Raw genomic sequence first — 14,903 nt, 5'->3', positions numbered from 1 at the left:
GTTAGTATTTTATTTCCTCACATGACTTAGGAAAGGAGCCCTATTTTCGCATTAATTTCTCTTTCAAGAGCTGTTATCTCCGCTTCTTTTTTTTTGGCTGTTCGACGGAAACTGTTGGCCTTGACAAGACAAGTCAGGTCATTTTTTGCTTCGGCGTCTTCTGAAAAGCGATCCGCTGACTCCTGCAAGCACTTAAGAGTTTTTTGGAGCTTTGTCTTCTTCTCTTGCATGCTCTGTAGCTCTAGCTCGAGTTCTTTTCTCTTCAAGGTTACCTGCTGTGCTACAGCTTGCTTCTTCTGTTCGTCCATGTATAACGCATACCTATGCCTGGCTTGGCGCACTGATGACTTCAGTTCTTTCGACAGCGGAACGTTAAGCAGCCCACCGTGGATTTTCACGGCCTCGCAGATGACTCGTTGTGAGATATACGAGAGCTCTGCCATATTTTCGACCGCGATCTGCTTGTTTACACTGAAACCTCTTTCTACTGACGCCTGCCCATGGCTAAGCAAGAGAAGGACCTTCAGTACTTCCCACAACATCGAGAATGCCGGGTCATGCTTCAAAAGGCGCACGAAGAGAACGTCAAGGCGTTCCTGGTCTCTTTCATAGTTTTGCAGTTCATGCCGTTTTTCTTGGCAGAACTGAATGTACTGTGCACACACAATATCGCTCTTGTGCTCAGAAAGAAGCTTGCTGTCAATTAAACAGTTAAGAACAACTTTCAGCTTCCCAAGGCACATTTCTGTCTTTGACATCTCCCTGGGGTCGAAACATGACAACCCTCGAACCAAAGGGTACCTAATAGGACTTCTCTCCATGATTTTCAGGATCATGTTCACAATGAACTTTCGACACTCACCCCTAAATTCAAAAACACACTTGGTACTCGCTTTTCCGCTCTTTAAGATCTTCTCAGCCACTCGTCCAACGTCCACCTTCTCAAGTGACGTGTAATTGGCAGTGTCATGAACATCAATTCGCAGCAGTTTCGTGATGCTCGTGGCTTCTGTCAACACCGAGCGCTTCATGAACTTTGCAAGGAGGCTCCTCAAGACAGTTTCGAGCTCTTTCGCTAAAAAAAATGTCTTTGGAGAATCACTCTGAAAAACAGTCAAGAAAGGCTGCACAACCATTGCAATGTTTAGGGAAAAGTTCAGTTTCGCAAGTGCAAGCTGGTCCTTTAGGAAATCACTGACGTTCTCATACGCTCTACATTTCGGCAAGGGTAGCCTATGATCGCTCACTGCTTCGGTGTAGTGCCTCAAATGCTCCCACATAGCCAGGGCTCTCTCCAGTACTGGCACGTTCTCAACCCAACGGTGGGGTACGAAAGGAAGTGGAAACAGCTTGCTCCTTGTTTCTTCAACAAAATCTTCACGGCGGGCCGGTGCATCATGGAAGAGTGAGAATAAGCTCGAAAGAAAGGTGTCAACTGGCCAGCTCGTCGCATGCATTCCTGCTTTGTAAGCATTATGCACTGTGTGCAAGCCACATGAACCAATATCCAAGCACTGAACTTGAAAGTCATTCTTCATGTGCTGCTGCAACTTGTTGAAAAGACTCCAGTTGACATTCGGGCCGTCCATCGAGAGCTGCACAATCTTGCTCAGGGGAAAAGACGCGAGTGTTTCCGTCAACTTCTGCATAAGGTCGTCCGCTGTGCTGTGACCCATGAATGTCGAAGTCAGGTATCTGGTTGCCACCTCACAGTTGTTCCACAATCTGACGTGAACATCAAGTTGTTTTCTTTGCAGGTATTCATTCAAGGTTTCGTCAAAAAGCACAACAAAATTGTCAGACTTCTCCATCATTTGCTGTACCTGCGAAGTGAAAAATGGGCGTAGACCATGGCACGCGACATACGCGCATTTTTTCTCAGAGCAAGTGAAGCTTCTCGCGACCTCGCTATCCGGAAACATCTTTTGGAATAGCTGGGAAATGGATCCACTGGAGCTGTAGGAGTAGTGTGACGACACAACTTTCATCGTCCACAAAATCTCGGCTTCGATCACGGAATCATGCTTTCTGCAGTCTTCCTCAAGTGTCGCAGCCCGAGAGGAAGTTGCCGTGGTTTCACGCTTACAAGGAGCCGCGGACGTCAGATTTCTCGCTTGCACCAAACTTGCGACGGATGAGCAGCCCTCACCTGCTGCAGTTTTGGATCGGTGCTTCGCGCCTTTCTGGTGGCTCTTCAAGGCAGATTCCCCCATCGTTGCAATGTCGACCGTCTTCTGACATATTGCGCACTTTGCTCGATAAGGATCGCTTGGTTCCGGTCTCACCCAGTGACGATAGTCCGTATGTTGCAGCCACGCAGACTGAAACTTGCACTTCCCGCCCGGCATCTTGTCGAAGCAAACACGCAACGCAAACGCGAACTTTGCTGAAATGGCGCGCACGAGGCCGACAGACGGTCCAACCATAGTGCCTAAAAGAGCACTCACTAGTGCGCCGAGCGCGGGTGTCGCGGTAGCACCGAGAGTGATGCCTGCCGCCGCTGGCCGCTTGGTGCGCTGTACTACGAGACTGTGCCGGACCATGCTACGGTGGCCAGAAGGGGAGGTGAGAGCATCGGCTGGCGTGGAGTGTAGCAAGAGATCATGCTTGCAGCGGCGGCGCTGCTGTCGACACTTAGATCTCTTAGATCGCGCTCGGCGGCTCGCTTCCGCTGCTCGCGCGCTCCGTGAGCCAGGTAGTTTTGCGTTGTTTTAGCGTCGAGGAATATGTGTTGACTATGTGACGCTTGCCCACCACAGCAACATGAAATGCTAATTGGCCGACGTGGCCAGTCATTCTAAACAAGAAGATAACAAGCCTAGCATTACACACAAACGTACTAGACGCGCGAGTAACACTGACGGGTAGGAGGCTCTCGCCAAAAACTTTATTTAGCTAGTTTTTTAGCTTTTTAACTTTTTAAGGTATTTTAGCCAGTGAAAGAGCGCAGCAAGTTGTTGCCAAAAAGAAGCGCTGTATTTCTCTCGGCTGTGAGCGTGTTTCGTTCTCAAGCCGGAAAAAGCAGCATGACCCTTGCAGTACAACACATTTTATTGCAGGGATGGACAAGTATGTAGGCAAAGTCAGTCAGTAGGGACAAACAAGTGATGCAGCCTAAGACAGAACAAAAAAAAATTTACTTAGGTAATTGTAATCAAGCTCAAACACAGGATACCACAGTAATCAAGAAGGGACATTGTGCTTGTAAGCGTAACGCGAAGTCCTTCAGCTGTGCCTTGCGTAAGAAAGCCTACTTTCCCTATTTGTGCTTCCCAGGCGTCTATGTAGGCTAAGAAATCCTTCACCTTGGCGTGACTGTTTGAACCTTTGCTCGAAGTGCAATTCACAGAGCACAGATGTTTTCTCCAGGGGTCTGTCTGCCCGTGGTACCGCACGCTGCCACACTTTCAGCCTTTCTTTATTGCTCGGGGCAGCAAAAGCGGAGACTCACTTGCCCTTATTTCTGGCGGAGACGTATCCTGACGTGCACCCGGGCGCAAAGCAATGCGTTTGGCGATTTACACGTCTCTCCCTTGTTACCTGTGTGCTCAGCGCATGTCAAGGTTACAATAGGTAAACGTAATCAGTAGAAAAAACTGATTGCTAGCAACGCAGCGAGAAAACGTACAGCAGCACAGAGGCGCATGCACCTCACAGAAGTTTGCCAGCCGAAGAGAGGCATCTGGATGGATGGATGGATGGATGTTATGAGCGTCCCCTTTGGAACGGGGCGGTGGCTTGCGCCACCAAGCTCTTGCTACCATACTGCCTAATATCCTACCTAGGTTAACCCATGAGAAAAAAAAACACACTATGAACTACCACGTCCAAATTTTCTGATACCCTATTGCGAACTGTGCTTTTGTACGCCTCCGTCCTTTGTCGTTTCCCTACTTTTCTTCCACCAATCCTCCAATCGCCTCTTACTGATGTCTATTGCGGACCTGTTTGCTTTACCACTGCTCCCGCTGAACCCAAGGGCTTCAAGGAGGCCAGTGGTGCCCAAATCGACCGCTGGATAGATGTCTTCACATTCTAATAAAATATGCTCCGTCGTTTCCCTAGCTTTACCGCAGCAAGCACATGCTTCTTCTTCCTTCTTATATCTCGCTTTATACGTGCGTGTTCTAAGGCATCCCGATCTCGCTTCGAAAAGTAATGAGCTTCCCTTTGAGTTATCATAAATGGTTTCTTTCCTAATTTCGTTTTTTCCCCTTAAGTAGTTACTCATGGCAGGTTTCTTTTCCATTGCCGCCACCCATGAGATTAATTCAGCCTCTCTGACTTTCCGCTTGACCTTCTTTGTTGCTGTGTTGCCCACCCCACAGGCCGCATACTTGCTGGTAAGCTTCCTAGTTCTTTTCCTCCACTGTGAATCAATGTTTTGCCTGTACAGATACCTGAACACTCTCCCAGCCCATTTACTTTCCTCCATATTCCTCAGCCGTTCTTCATACTCAATTTTACTGCGAGCTTCCCTCACTTCAAAACTAGTCCAGCCCATATCCCCTTGCACAGCTTCATTTGTAGTCTTCCCGTGAGCGCCCAATGCGAGGCGACCCACTGACCTTTGGTTCCCGTCGAGTCCTGATTGTACCCCTGATTTAAAGCAAACAACCGCATTTGCAAAAGTAAGTCCTGGAACCAAAGGACTTACTTTTGGCGCGCTCAGATGCGCCGAGCGCGCCACCTGTCAACAGCATGAATGACTACGACACGCGCTTGCTTGCACGGCCCGCTGCGAAACTCTCACCTCCCTTCTAGCCACCGTAACCATGCTGAGGCATGGGCGGACATCAGCGAGACACGACGCGAGCCTCCCCATTTGCCTGGCGATCTGCCTCTGTTATGTTCTTGTCTCAATCCGCGATACACTCGGGGTCTGCGGACGCGCTGGGTAATGAGAGGAGCCGTTTCTTTCCACGTCTGTCTGGGAAATCGCAGTTTCGCGACCTGTTTAAAGATTCTTTTGACAGACGAGCGCACACATAGACGCAAAACACCCACTCACAACAAGAAAAGACTGCAACGAAAGCGGCAGCAAGGCGCGAACTGAACTACGCATTGCAATCAACGCATCGCAAACGAACGCCATTCGAACTCCCCACGGTTTAGTATGGTGCCGACAGGCATCGCCGTCTGGTGGCCCGCGGCGGCAGGCATCGCTGCCCGTGCCAACGTCGCGCGTTGCAGACGCTCGGTGGACGGTGCACTAGAGTATATTTTAGGCACTGTAACCGACCGAGCGATATGCCCCGCATTGGATTGGATTCGATTTCCGATGCATATTAGTTGCTAGACGATGTAGGGGCTGCGGGATTTAAAACCGAAACTTCTTGCTGTTGCCCTTTAGTCAACACAGCTTGTTTTCATCGGCATTCGTAAGCGAAAGGGCCTTTTAATTCAGCGTGACTTGCAGAGGTACGTCGTTAATTTTCTCTATCGGAACAAATCCCTCGGGATTTTCAAGGATTACAAGGAGCTTACGGGTATTCAAGTAGTTTCAAGGGCCCTTGAACTTATACTGTCAATATCAAGGATATTCAAGGATTTCAAGGGGCTGTGCGAACCCTGAATTATTCTAGACACATAGGGCATTGTTGACGAACTTGGACAAATTGCGAGTGGCGCCAAATTTTTCTTTTTTCTTTTTAATGTTGAATGACTTAACCCGAACTGCATGACGCGGAAGCGAACAGAGTTCGCTTTTCGCTGTAAACGAACAAGTCAACGACAGTCGCCCAGTCGCCTATCGATTAGTGCGGTTCTGATTCGATGGCTTCTGGGCGAAATGCAATCGATATGTATTGACTTGGTCACGGTATAGCAACTGTCGACGCCAAAAATCTAGTAATTAAGACTTGTGAAGCAGCGGCAAAAGTCGCAAGGTCGCGCTGTTCAGCGGCGTCGAGAAAACGTCGATCGTCACGTATTTTGCTTTGCCTGTAATATTTGAATAGGTTTTTCAAACAAGGCGCAAGGTGCATTGACGACGCAAGCAAAGTACTGCAGGTGGAGGCCCGAGGTGCGCTGATGACGGTTCCAATCATATAAGCCGTTATCGCTCTTCAGCGCCTTATTCATCCGCGTGAAAACATTGGAGACTTTTAGCGTGTTTTTGCGTGCGGACGCTGACGCAACACTGGACGAAAGTTTTCAGTTTAGATAAGGGGATAAAGGGATGTGATAAGAAGTTGGTCGTGGTGTGGGAGGCGCTTCGATCTACAAAAGCTGGGATAATCGTGGGGCATGGAGGGTTTCTCGCACCACTATCCACATCATCGCTGCGCTCAGGCTTCCTTTCCTTCTTGACATCACTATCTCTCTTCCAGCAGAAACAATAGCAAGGCGCTGGCGCCATACAGTACGCATATTAAACGTCCAGGAACAAGAAAAAAGATCACGCAGAAGCTCCTCCGGGAGTTAGAGAGAACGTAAGCCTTGTGCCACTAGCTCATCTCCGCGCAGCCCGGTGTTATTACCAATGTTATATAACTTGATTAGGCCATTACTAATGACAGCTCAGTGGCAACACGAACCGATACCGACGGTGGCGCAAGGAGCATTGACGACGCAAGCAAAGTACTGCAGGTTGAGGCCCGAGGTGCGCTGATGACGGTTCCGATCATTATATAAGCCGTTATCGCTCTTCAGCGCCTTATTCATCCGCGTGAAACCATTGGAGACTCTTAGCGTGCCCGCCATTCCGGCAAACGGGGGTGGTTTGAGGGGATTGCCGGATGAGCGGGGGCAACGTGAGCGGCCGGAGCGGTGCAGCCGCCGTGGCTAGAGCTCAACCAGACAAACACAGAGCTCCACACGATTGCGCCGCTGTCCAAAATTTACACCAGCAGCTAAGCAGAATTTATCAATTGGCTCCGTGTTTGTGTGGTTGAGCTTTGAGCCAACAGCTGGCGCCACCAATCTCACCCCCCCCCCCGTTCACCCGGCAAACCGCCCGCGCTTGCCCGAATGCTGGGCGCACTAAAATTCGCTGAGCGTACTCAGGCGGCGGCTTCTTATGGCAATGCCGCGTGGGCCGCAGCTTGAAAGCGACCTGCGATGCCCACAAAACAGTGCCAACAGCTCATATATAGCTTCGCGCGCTATGTTTTTGCCGTTTACACAGTCTTAGAGACGCGCGCCCGCTTGACTTAAAGCGATTTGCGAAAGTTGCAGAACTGGGAGCACCGCCAGCGCTGTGTTTTCACCGTTTCTGTTGAAGCTGAAGGCAGCACAATGGCAAATTCGTCCGCTACTGCGGGCGATATCTCGAAAGCGGTCGTCTGATTACGGGACGGACGAAGGGACGGTTTTCTCTTTGGTTAAGCACACAAATTAAGCTTAAGGTAAGCTTAGAGTAAGCTTAAGCATTCAGAATTAAAATTTACCTACACCGCCTAAACTCGGCGAATGCAGGCTGGCCAGAACACACCGCGCGCCCTGGCACAGCCAGGGAAGCAAAACCAAATACATAGAAGGACCTAGGGCGCGTGTCATGGCGCTTCGGCGAAAAGGTACCTAGAAATGTGGTACGTGCGGGCGGCGCAGCGATCGAGCGCTGGGCTTGGGAGCAAATAGAAACACGCGGTGCGCTACCAGTCAACTAAGCTTGACACAGGCAATATACAAAAACCATATGACAATCTGCTTTGATTTCATTAACTACACTCGCAAGCGAAGCTTATCAAAAGCTAAAGAAACTTTCAAAATATGAAACCTTTCAATACAGCAAAATACACACAAAAATTTTTTCAGAACATACTTCTAAAACATGCCAAACAAGTGACCAATATTTATTACAGTGTGTCCCTTCGTACAGATCGTATCAACAGTTGGAGATCTTACATATAGAACACAGTTCTTTTGAATGTCTCTCCCCACAAACATTGTCGGAGTTGAACAAGTCGCCCAGTGATATTGCAACCACTGTGTCAAACCATCAGTTTATAACATCCTCGTATGTAGCATCTTGTGTCAGTTCCTTCAATTTTGCTTAATGAAATTTTGTTTACATCTTGTTTAGTTGTATCTTCAAGGTTTACACTGTATATTTATGGCTACTTTTCCCCTACCTGCATTGTGTTGCTAGATTTTTGTATAGTTATTGTGTTAGTGCTCCTAGGGGGTACTTCGCACTTTCCTGTGGGTGGGTGTGTACGTGTGTGTACATAACAGTCTTCCACCTACATTAGTCGCCGCGTTGTCAGAAGCCTAATGTGTAGTTGATCGGGCTCCTGTACTGAGGTAACAGGGTTTGAAACCAACACTTGGACCAACTTAGGTCACCGACTATGGGGGAATGTATACTGTAGGAACAGCGTGGCCTCGGAGTCTGGCATCACACAGAAGGTCCCTCTCTATAGCCTATGCCACCAGTGCATCTCGTAACGGGTAGCTGGCCAATGCTACTGGGGTGTCGCATGGAGGCTTAGCGGGCCCGTGCTGTTGTCTGAGATTTCTTGATGAAGGTAGCTTCTTCACTGATGAGTACGAGGTTGAAAGGATTAGGAATGGAACAGGGGGTTTATTCACATTGAAAAGGCAAACTTATTTACATGGAACAGGCGGTACTCGCATTGGCTGGAGCGCGGAGTACCATACATAATTCTCGTAGCACACGCTACAGTTCAGAAGGCTACATCTTTTTGGCAAGTACACATCAGGGCACACTAGAACACAGGTGTCTGCGTTTAGGCCCTCTGTCCTTCCTAGATCCCTAGGCCAGTGAAAAGTGCAGTTACACCATCTTCAAATCCAAGTGCTCAAAGCCGCCTTGAGGGCAAATGTGCACACAATAGCTCTGGAACATTTGTTCCCTGAACACCATCGCATAAATATGCCCGGGCGCACACGACCCATGTCCTTGTCCCAAAGAAAGGGTTGCTTGTGGACAGGGTTGTCACACTGGCCTCCATTTGTGCATCTTAGCTCCTGCTATCGCCCAGTAGTGGCCGTAATGAAGCCGCATATAACGCATTTTTCTAGGAGTTTCTTGGTCTCAGCGTTGTGCCATAAATCAACCCCATAGTCGTCAAGTGCGTTTTGCCTTGGTGTCACCGCTGGTCTGTTTGAGGCAATGTATTGTGAGCCTAAAGAAGCGATTCATCATAGTAGGGCAGGAGAGGCTGGAAGGTCGCTCCCGCACTGGCAGATCGTAACAGTACATACATACATGCAGCTTTTCAATGAACCTCTAACATGTCGACATGGGTCACTGTAGGTGCGCAACTGGATAAGCACTGCGCTATTTAAAGAAACTCATTGATGCCAACTTGGAGCACTGCGTATGTACTACTAGCTCGGTAACGGCCTTTAATGAATCTCTTTGATGTCAACTAGGTTCACTCAGTACGTGCCAATAGGCATGTGCCATTGTACAAAGACGAATTGAACCCATGTAACATAACTTGGCTTCGCGTAACTTGGTTATGCCGAACACCAACGCTAAGGCCCTATGCTTGAGCTGTGCACAACTTCGTTCTTCTTGTGTTAGAAGATGGAACCCTATAGGTTTGTTGAAGCTAGCAACACTATGCTAAAGCCGCTAAATGTAATAAAAGTAGTGCCACCTCCTCCCCCTGCGGTGGCCCTGACTTTCTCCTCTGTCAACCGTGGTTCCCCCTACGCGGTGCTGAACTAGCCGACACTTCCAGCTGCACGTCTCTTGTCAACGCCAAGTATACGGCAAGAACAAAAAGCGCAAAGCTATATCAGCCGTCAGCACTCCTTGTCGGGATCGCATGTTGCTTTCAAGGTAGGGTCCGCCCGGTGCATAACGGTTTAACGTGGACGAATAAGGCACTAAAGAGCAATAATGGCTTATAATGATGGAAACGTCATCAGTGCACTAATGTGCTTACGTACCATAACTACTTCACAATGAATGGCGATATGTTCAAAAGGTGCTGATTGCATACATTCAAGCCAAAAAGAAATGTATATGAAATTTATGACTAAGTCGACAAAAAGATGTGCGTTTGAAGATGACTTGATTGAAGTCGGGCAAGAAAGTCGCAAATAAATGCAGCAGAAACAAGCGGCACTTAGGAGAGTGAAAAACTAACGTAGCCGCATAAAACAAACGGCAGCATATGATTAGTGATGAGCAAAAGAATCGCTCACTCATCACACAGAGCCAGGACCATTGCGTTGGGTTGAAATCAGACCAGCTGATTCTTTGAAGCCAGACCTTTCTCTGTGCAACGTCTTACTTGGTAGATGGAATACAGGATTATCACTACCATCCCTTTCACTTGTGCTGCACCCGAAAGCACAGCAACGTGGCACCGTGAACATGGAACTACACTACAAAAGCATAAAGGAGGCGCTAAACGTATTGCCTACGTATGCCATTCGCAACGTCTGGCATCGCAATGGCGGCGGAAGCAAAAAACAAAGAAAAAAGCATGCGAGCACACGCTACGGCGTTCTGCAAATGCAAGGGCCGAGTGTCGAGGGAAAGGATGGAAGAGGAGGACGGTGGCAATCTTCAAAGGATGGAGCTACTTTTGATCTTTATTGGGCACTGTGCACGATGGGGCATTGTTCCTACATATGCAGAGATGTGTCGAACTCGAGGCACAGCGACTTTGTTGCGTCAAACTGCGTCAGCATTCTGACATTTCAGAGGGCTTTCTTAGATAGTTCCAAGGACTGTTGCTACTTTCATTAGAATTTCCAATGGCAATCCTTCTTCACAAGGTTGCGCAACGAAGCAAGCATCATTGCCATGCTCGGCAGAAAACTGGTCTAATAAGTAAGCAGACCTATGTAAGAATGCAGCTTCCTCACATTCTTCCGACTTCGTGCTTTCATCACAGCTTCCAGTGGATGAAATCCGTCGCTGGTGATCTTGTGTTCCAGATATGGTACTTCTGATTTCATGAATGCACTTACCCTTACCCATTTAGATGCCACATTCATGGAAATGATGGAAGACTGCCTTGAGATTGACCCACTGTTGCATTTCCGTTCCAAAAACCTCGAACTCATTCATACATGCTTGCAGGCCTGTAAGACCACCAAGCATATTTTCCAAGGTGCGTTGAAAGGTAGTTGGTGTGTAAGACACTCCAAAAAGTAGGCGGTTGAAGAAAAGCAATTCTTTGTGGGTACTAATGGTCTTCAACTTCTTTCACATTTTATCCAATGGAACCTGGTTAAAGGCACCGTGCAAGTCTAAGGTGCTGTAGAAGTCTCCATTGTGCACTTCTGCGAAAATATAATCGATGACTGGAAGCAGATTCTGTTCAGTGATGCATGCTGCATTCACAATTAACTCATGGTCACCACAGATCCTCACGGATCCATCTTTCTACAGCACTTCTGGCTCGAAGACATCTTGACACTCTGAAAAAACTTCTACGAGCTCCTTGTCGTCTCGTCTGCTGGTACTGCTCAGGATCAGGACTGCTGCATCTGGGTTGTTCAGGGCTCGAATGAGGTTGCGACCACATAAACATGGCCCTGAATGATGAATTACATTCATCGAGGCAGCACGGGCCTTACACTCTCAGGAAACTGTCAGCGTAAGCTTACCAGCGATAGCTAGCAGTCCCGGTAGGAGGACAACCTCAAGTCTGTGTTTTCCGTTTAAGGCTACATTGTGCAGTACGTGTTGTAGACGTCATACGGAATAACACATAACGGTGCCTCAATATCTATTTTCACTGACGCCACTTCAAAAGAACATGTGCTGCACGGCACAGATGATTTAGTTACTCAGCACCAATGCTTGGCTTTTGCTGATTGTGAAGAGTTGAGAACATGCCTCATTTCTGTCGGGGCTTCCAATTAAAACGAAGGTGTTCAGTTTCTTGCTGCTTACTGTATGCTAGTCAGGTATATGCTCCTTTCAGCCGCACTCGAAACACTTCACATTCTTGAACGTGCAGGCTTTCCGAGTTTTGTGTTTGTACCTTCTCCACTCTTTACTTTCTTGCCTATTTGTGCTTCTTGCTGATCACCTGTCCGTCAGCTTATTCAGTTTGGATGTCTTCACGTTAACCGTCTTCATGAGCTTGATGCCTTTACCCAAAGCTTCTGCTGCCAGCACCATTCTTTCAGCTTCCATCAAGGTCAAGCTCCCACGAGAAACCACTGCTTTCTGCAATTTTTGCTTTGGATTCCACATACAATCTTGTCCCGTTGTTAGGTCCAACATTTCACCAAAGTTGCATATGTCAGCATGTCGTCGAAGCTTGACAATGAACTGCTGGGCTGATTTGTCTCCGTTTTCGACACTAGTAAAAACTCCGAAATTTTCCGCAATCTTGTTGGGCTTAGGGTTCTAAAAGCACACCAGAATTTCAACCGTCTCCTTTTAGGTGAGCTGGTTTGCCTTAGAATAAGAACATCACCCAGTGAGTACTTCAATTCACTTTGATCTTGTAGCCAAAACAAAAAGCATTCTCTTCTGTGCATACCTTGCAATGCTGCCACCCTCAAACTAAAAGACAATGCGAATGACGCATAGTGACGCAATGACGCAATGTGACGTACAAAGTGCACTTGTCCGTGCCGGAGCCAAATGGTAGTACTTGTTATGACACTGCACAAGCAGCAAAGGCCTTGCTTTTCAATATGTGGGTACATTTCCCGTCACCATTGGTACACCACGCTTGGAGGCTGACAACACAGTATCCAAGACACAGCAAACGTAGGTTGCCAGAACAAGAATAATTTATTTTATGGCAGCTGTCTTTCAATAGCTACAGTCAAAATGAGACAAACAAATAAAATCAACTAAAGCTCAATGGAAGCGTAAAGAAGCGCACAAAACATAGCAGGAAGCTATGCACGCACACTGACAGCAGTCTACTTTGCAGCAGTTGACTATATGCATAAGAATACACTATTAGTAATGATGAAGCCATATCCTTGATACTAGAACCAAAGCTTTATATTTGTCTTATAACGGTTCTTCAACACTTGCAATGTGCTCTTGAATGAGAAGTAAAATCTGCTGTTTACGAAAAAAGTTCGGAAAGCTGAACTAGTATTGAAAGGGTCCCTTGCCCTTGTGATGACGTAGGTGCCTAGTAAGGTTACTTCTGAATGTAAACGTGTTAGGACATAAGTGGCACTGAAATGGCCTCTCGCCTGTGTGGATAGGCAGGTGTATAGTGAGATTACCCTTGTACTTGAAGCTCTGAGGGCACAAATGGCATTTAAACGGCCGCTCGCCCGTATGTACCCTGATGTGTGCTTTCAGATTAGAAATTTTACCAGACTTATAGTCGCAGAAGTTACAGTGGTGGCAGCGTCCCTGATGCGACTTCTCAATTTTCGTTGTTGCAACTTGACAGCTGGAAGGCCTCGATGCTGCATGAACAAATTAGAACAGGTTACCATAGTGATGCTTTTCATTTGAAAACAAAATTGTAATCATTAACTGCCAACGCAAAAACATAGCATAGATACTAATACTAATGATCGCTCTTTTTCTTCATTGAAGAAGTATTGATGGTAATTTTAGATGAGGCCAAACAGAGCATGGCTGGTTAGCGATTTTTGATTTGCCTAATATGAATTTTCCGGTTTACAAGCTGCACCTTTGTATAAATCGCACCCCGGCCCCTCAAAACGGCAGTTTTTCTGAACAAAATAGTATACAATTCACACCGGTGTATAAGACGCACCTGTTCAGTGGGTAAGCAATTTAAAAAAAAAATAATACGGAGGCGTTTCACTTCGTTAATGCGGCTCATGCGCAAGCAATCTTATACACACCCCAGGCATATTTCTGCCATCGTGGTCGCCACAATGTACCATATAAAGTTGAATAGTGATAACATCAACCTTTTGCGCCATACATGCTGTATGTGCGAGTGAAAGCGTGTGACGGTGAGCCGAATTGCGCACAAGGATGGAAAGCGGGAAGGCGGCAGCGCAGGAGCTGGCTCGTACTCTGGTAGCAAGTCCATAGTTTGTGCAAAAGCGCGCGCCGTATCTTGGAAGCGATCTACAGATGCAATGACATCAGAGTCGGTCGACTCGCGGCATGCCGCCGCTAGCGTTGCTGCTCAGTCCTTCTCGCACTGTGCTCCTCAACCACTCGACTATGGGATTACGGGGATTGTGGAATTATTGCAAGCTGCTGTCACCGAGTTTTCAGTTTCTTTCTCTAAGAAACCTGAAGTCTAATGCCAAAACAAGAAGTTAATTATTAATCCAGAGAAAACTAAATATATTATATTCAATAGTGGTCACAGGGTCCTAACTTCTCCACAAGCATTAACACTTGGTGCTCATCAAATACCAGCCGGTGACCTGGTTCTATTCCTCGGTGTTCTCCTGGATGCTAACCTCAAATTTGACTCCCACGTTAACAACATTAAGAAAAAAACGGCATTTGGCATTCGCGCTCTAATAAAAGCACGCGCCTTCTTTTCTCGCAAGGCTCTTTTATCACTTTACTTTGCTTTTATCCATAGTCATATTAACTATGGAATCGCTGCCTGGGGCAACACATACAATTGCCACCTGTCATCAGTTCAGCATTTACAAAATCAAGCCATTCGTATCATTACTAGCAGTCCTCGTCAGTCAAATGCATCCATTTTGCTCCGTCAAAACCTCATTTTAACGACCGTGAACTTGTTTCAATATAATTTAACAATCTTATTTTTTAAGTTACTTAACAACCAATTGCTTTACGAATTCGTTGACCTAAATGATTTACATAACCACAATAGAACTAGGTTTGCCTTTAACAGAAATTTTTTACTGCCTCGTGTCCGTACCAACTATGGTAAACTAACATCATCTTTCGCTGGCATATCTTTATGGAATCACTTACCATCAAACATAAAATCACTCACATCATTCTATGCCTTCAAAAAATCCCTTAAAGAGTTCCTTTTGGCGCAGTGACGCAATTAAGGTTCCAAATGTATTAT

At 47.0% G+C, this 14,903-nt stretch overlaps 1 protein-coding gene across 1 annotated transcript; it reads right to left on the bottom strand.

Annotated features, from left to right (window-relative positions):
* Nucleotides 1-10: 10 nt before the first annotated feature.
* LOC139047837 (uncharacterized) lies at nt 11-4,056 on the bottom strand. The gene has a single exon (XM_070521974.1). It carries the CDS (start codon nt 2,541-2,543, stop codon nt 27-29), a length of 2,517 nt encoding a protein of 838 aa, XP_070378075.1. The 5' UTR covers nt 2,544-4,056; the 3' UTR covers nt 11-26.
* Between the last annotated feature and the right edge of the window lie 10,847 nt (nt 4,057-14,903).

Source organism: Dermacentor albipictus, chromosome 7 (genome assembly GCF_038994185.2).
Source record: "Dermacentor albipictus isolate Rhodes 1998 colony chromosome 7, USDA_Dalb.pri_finalv2, whole genome shotgun sequence".
In the NCBI taxonomy this organism is placed as follows: Eukaryota; Metazoa; Arthropoda; class Arachnida; order Ixodida; family Ixodidae; genus Dermacentor; species Dermacentor albipictus.
This window is presented reverse-complemented; position numbering and strand designations above follow the sequence as displayed.

Coding starts and splice junctions, on each gene's coding strand:
- LOC139047837 (XM_070521974.1), bottom strand. CDS start 2,543: ATGGTCCGGCACAGTCTCGTAGTACAGCGCACCAAGCGGCCAGCGGCG.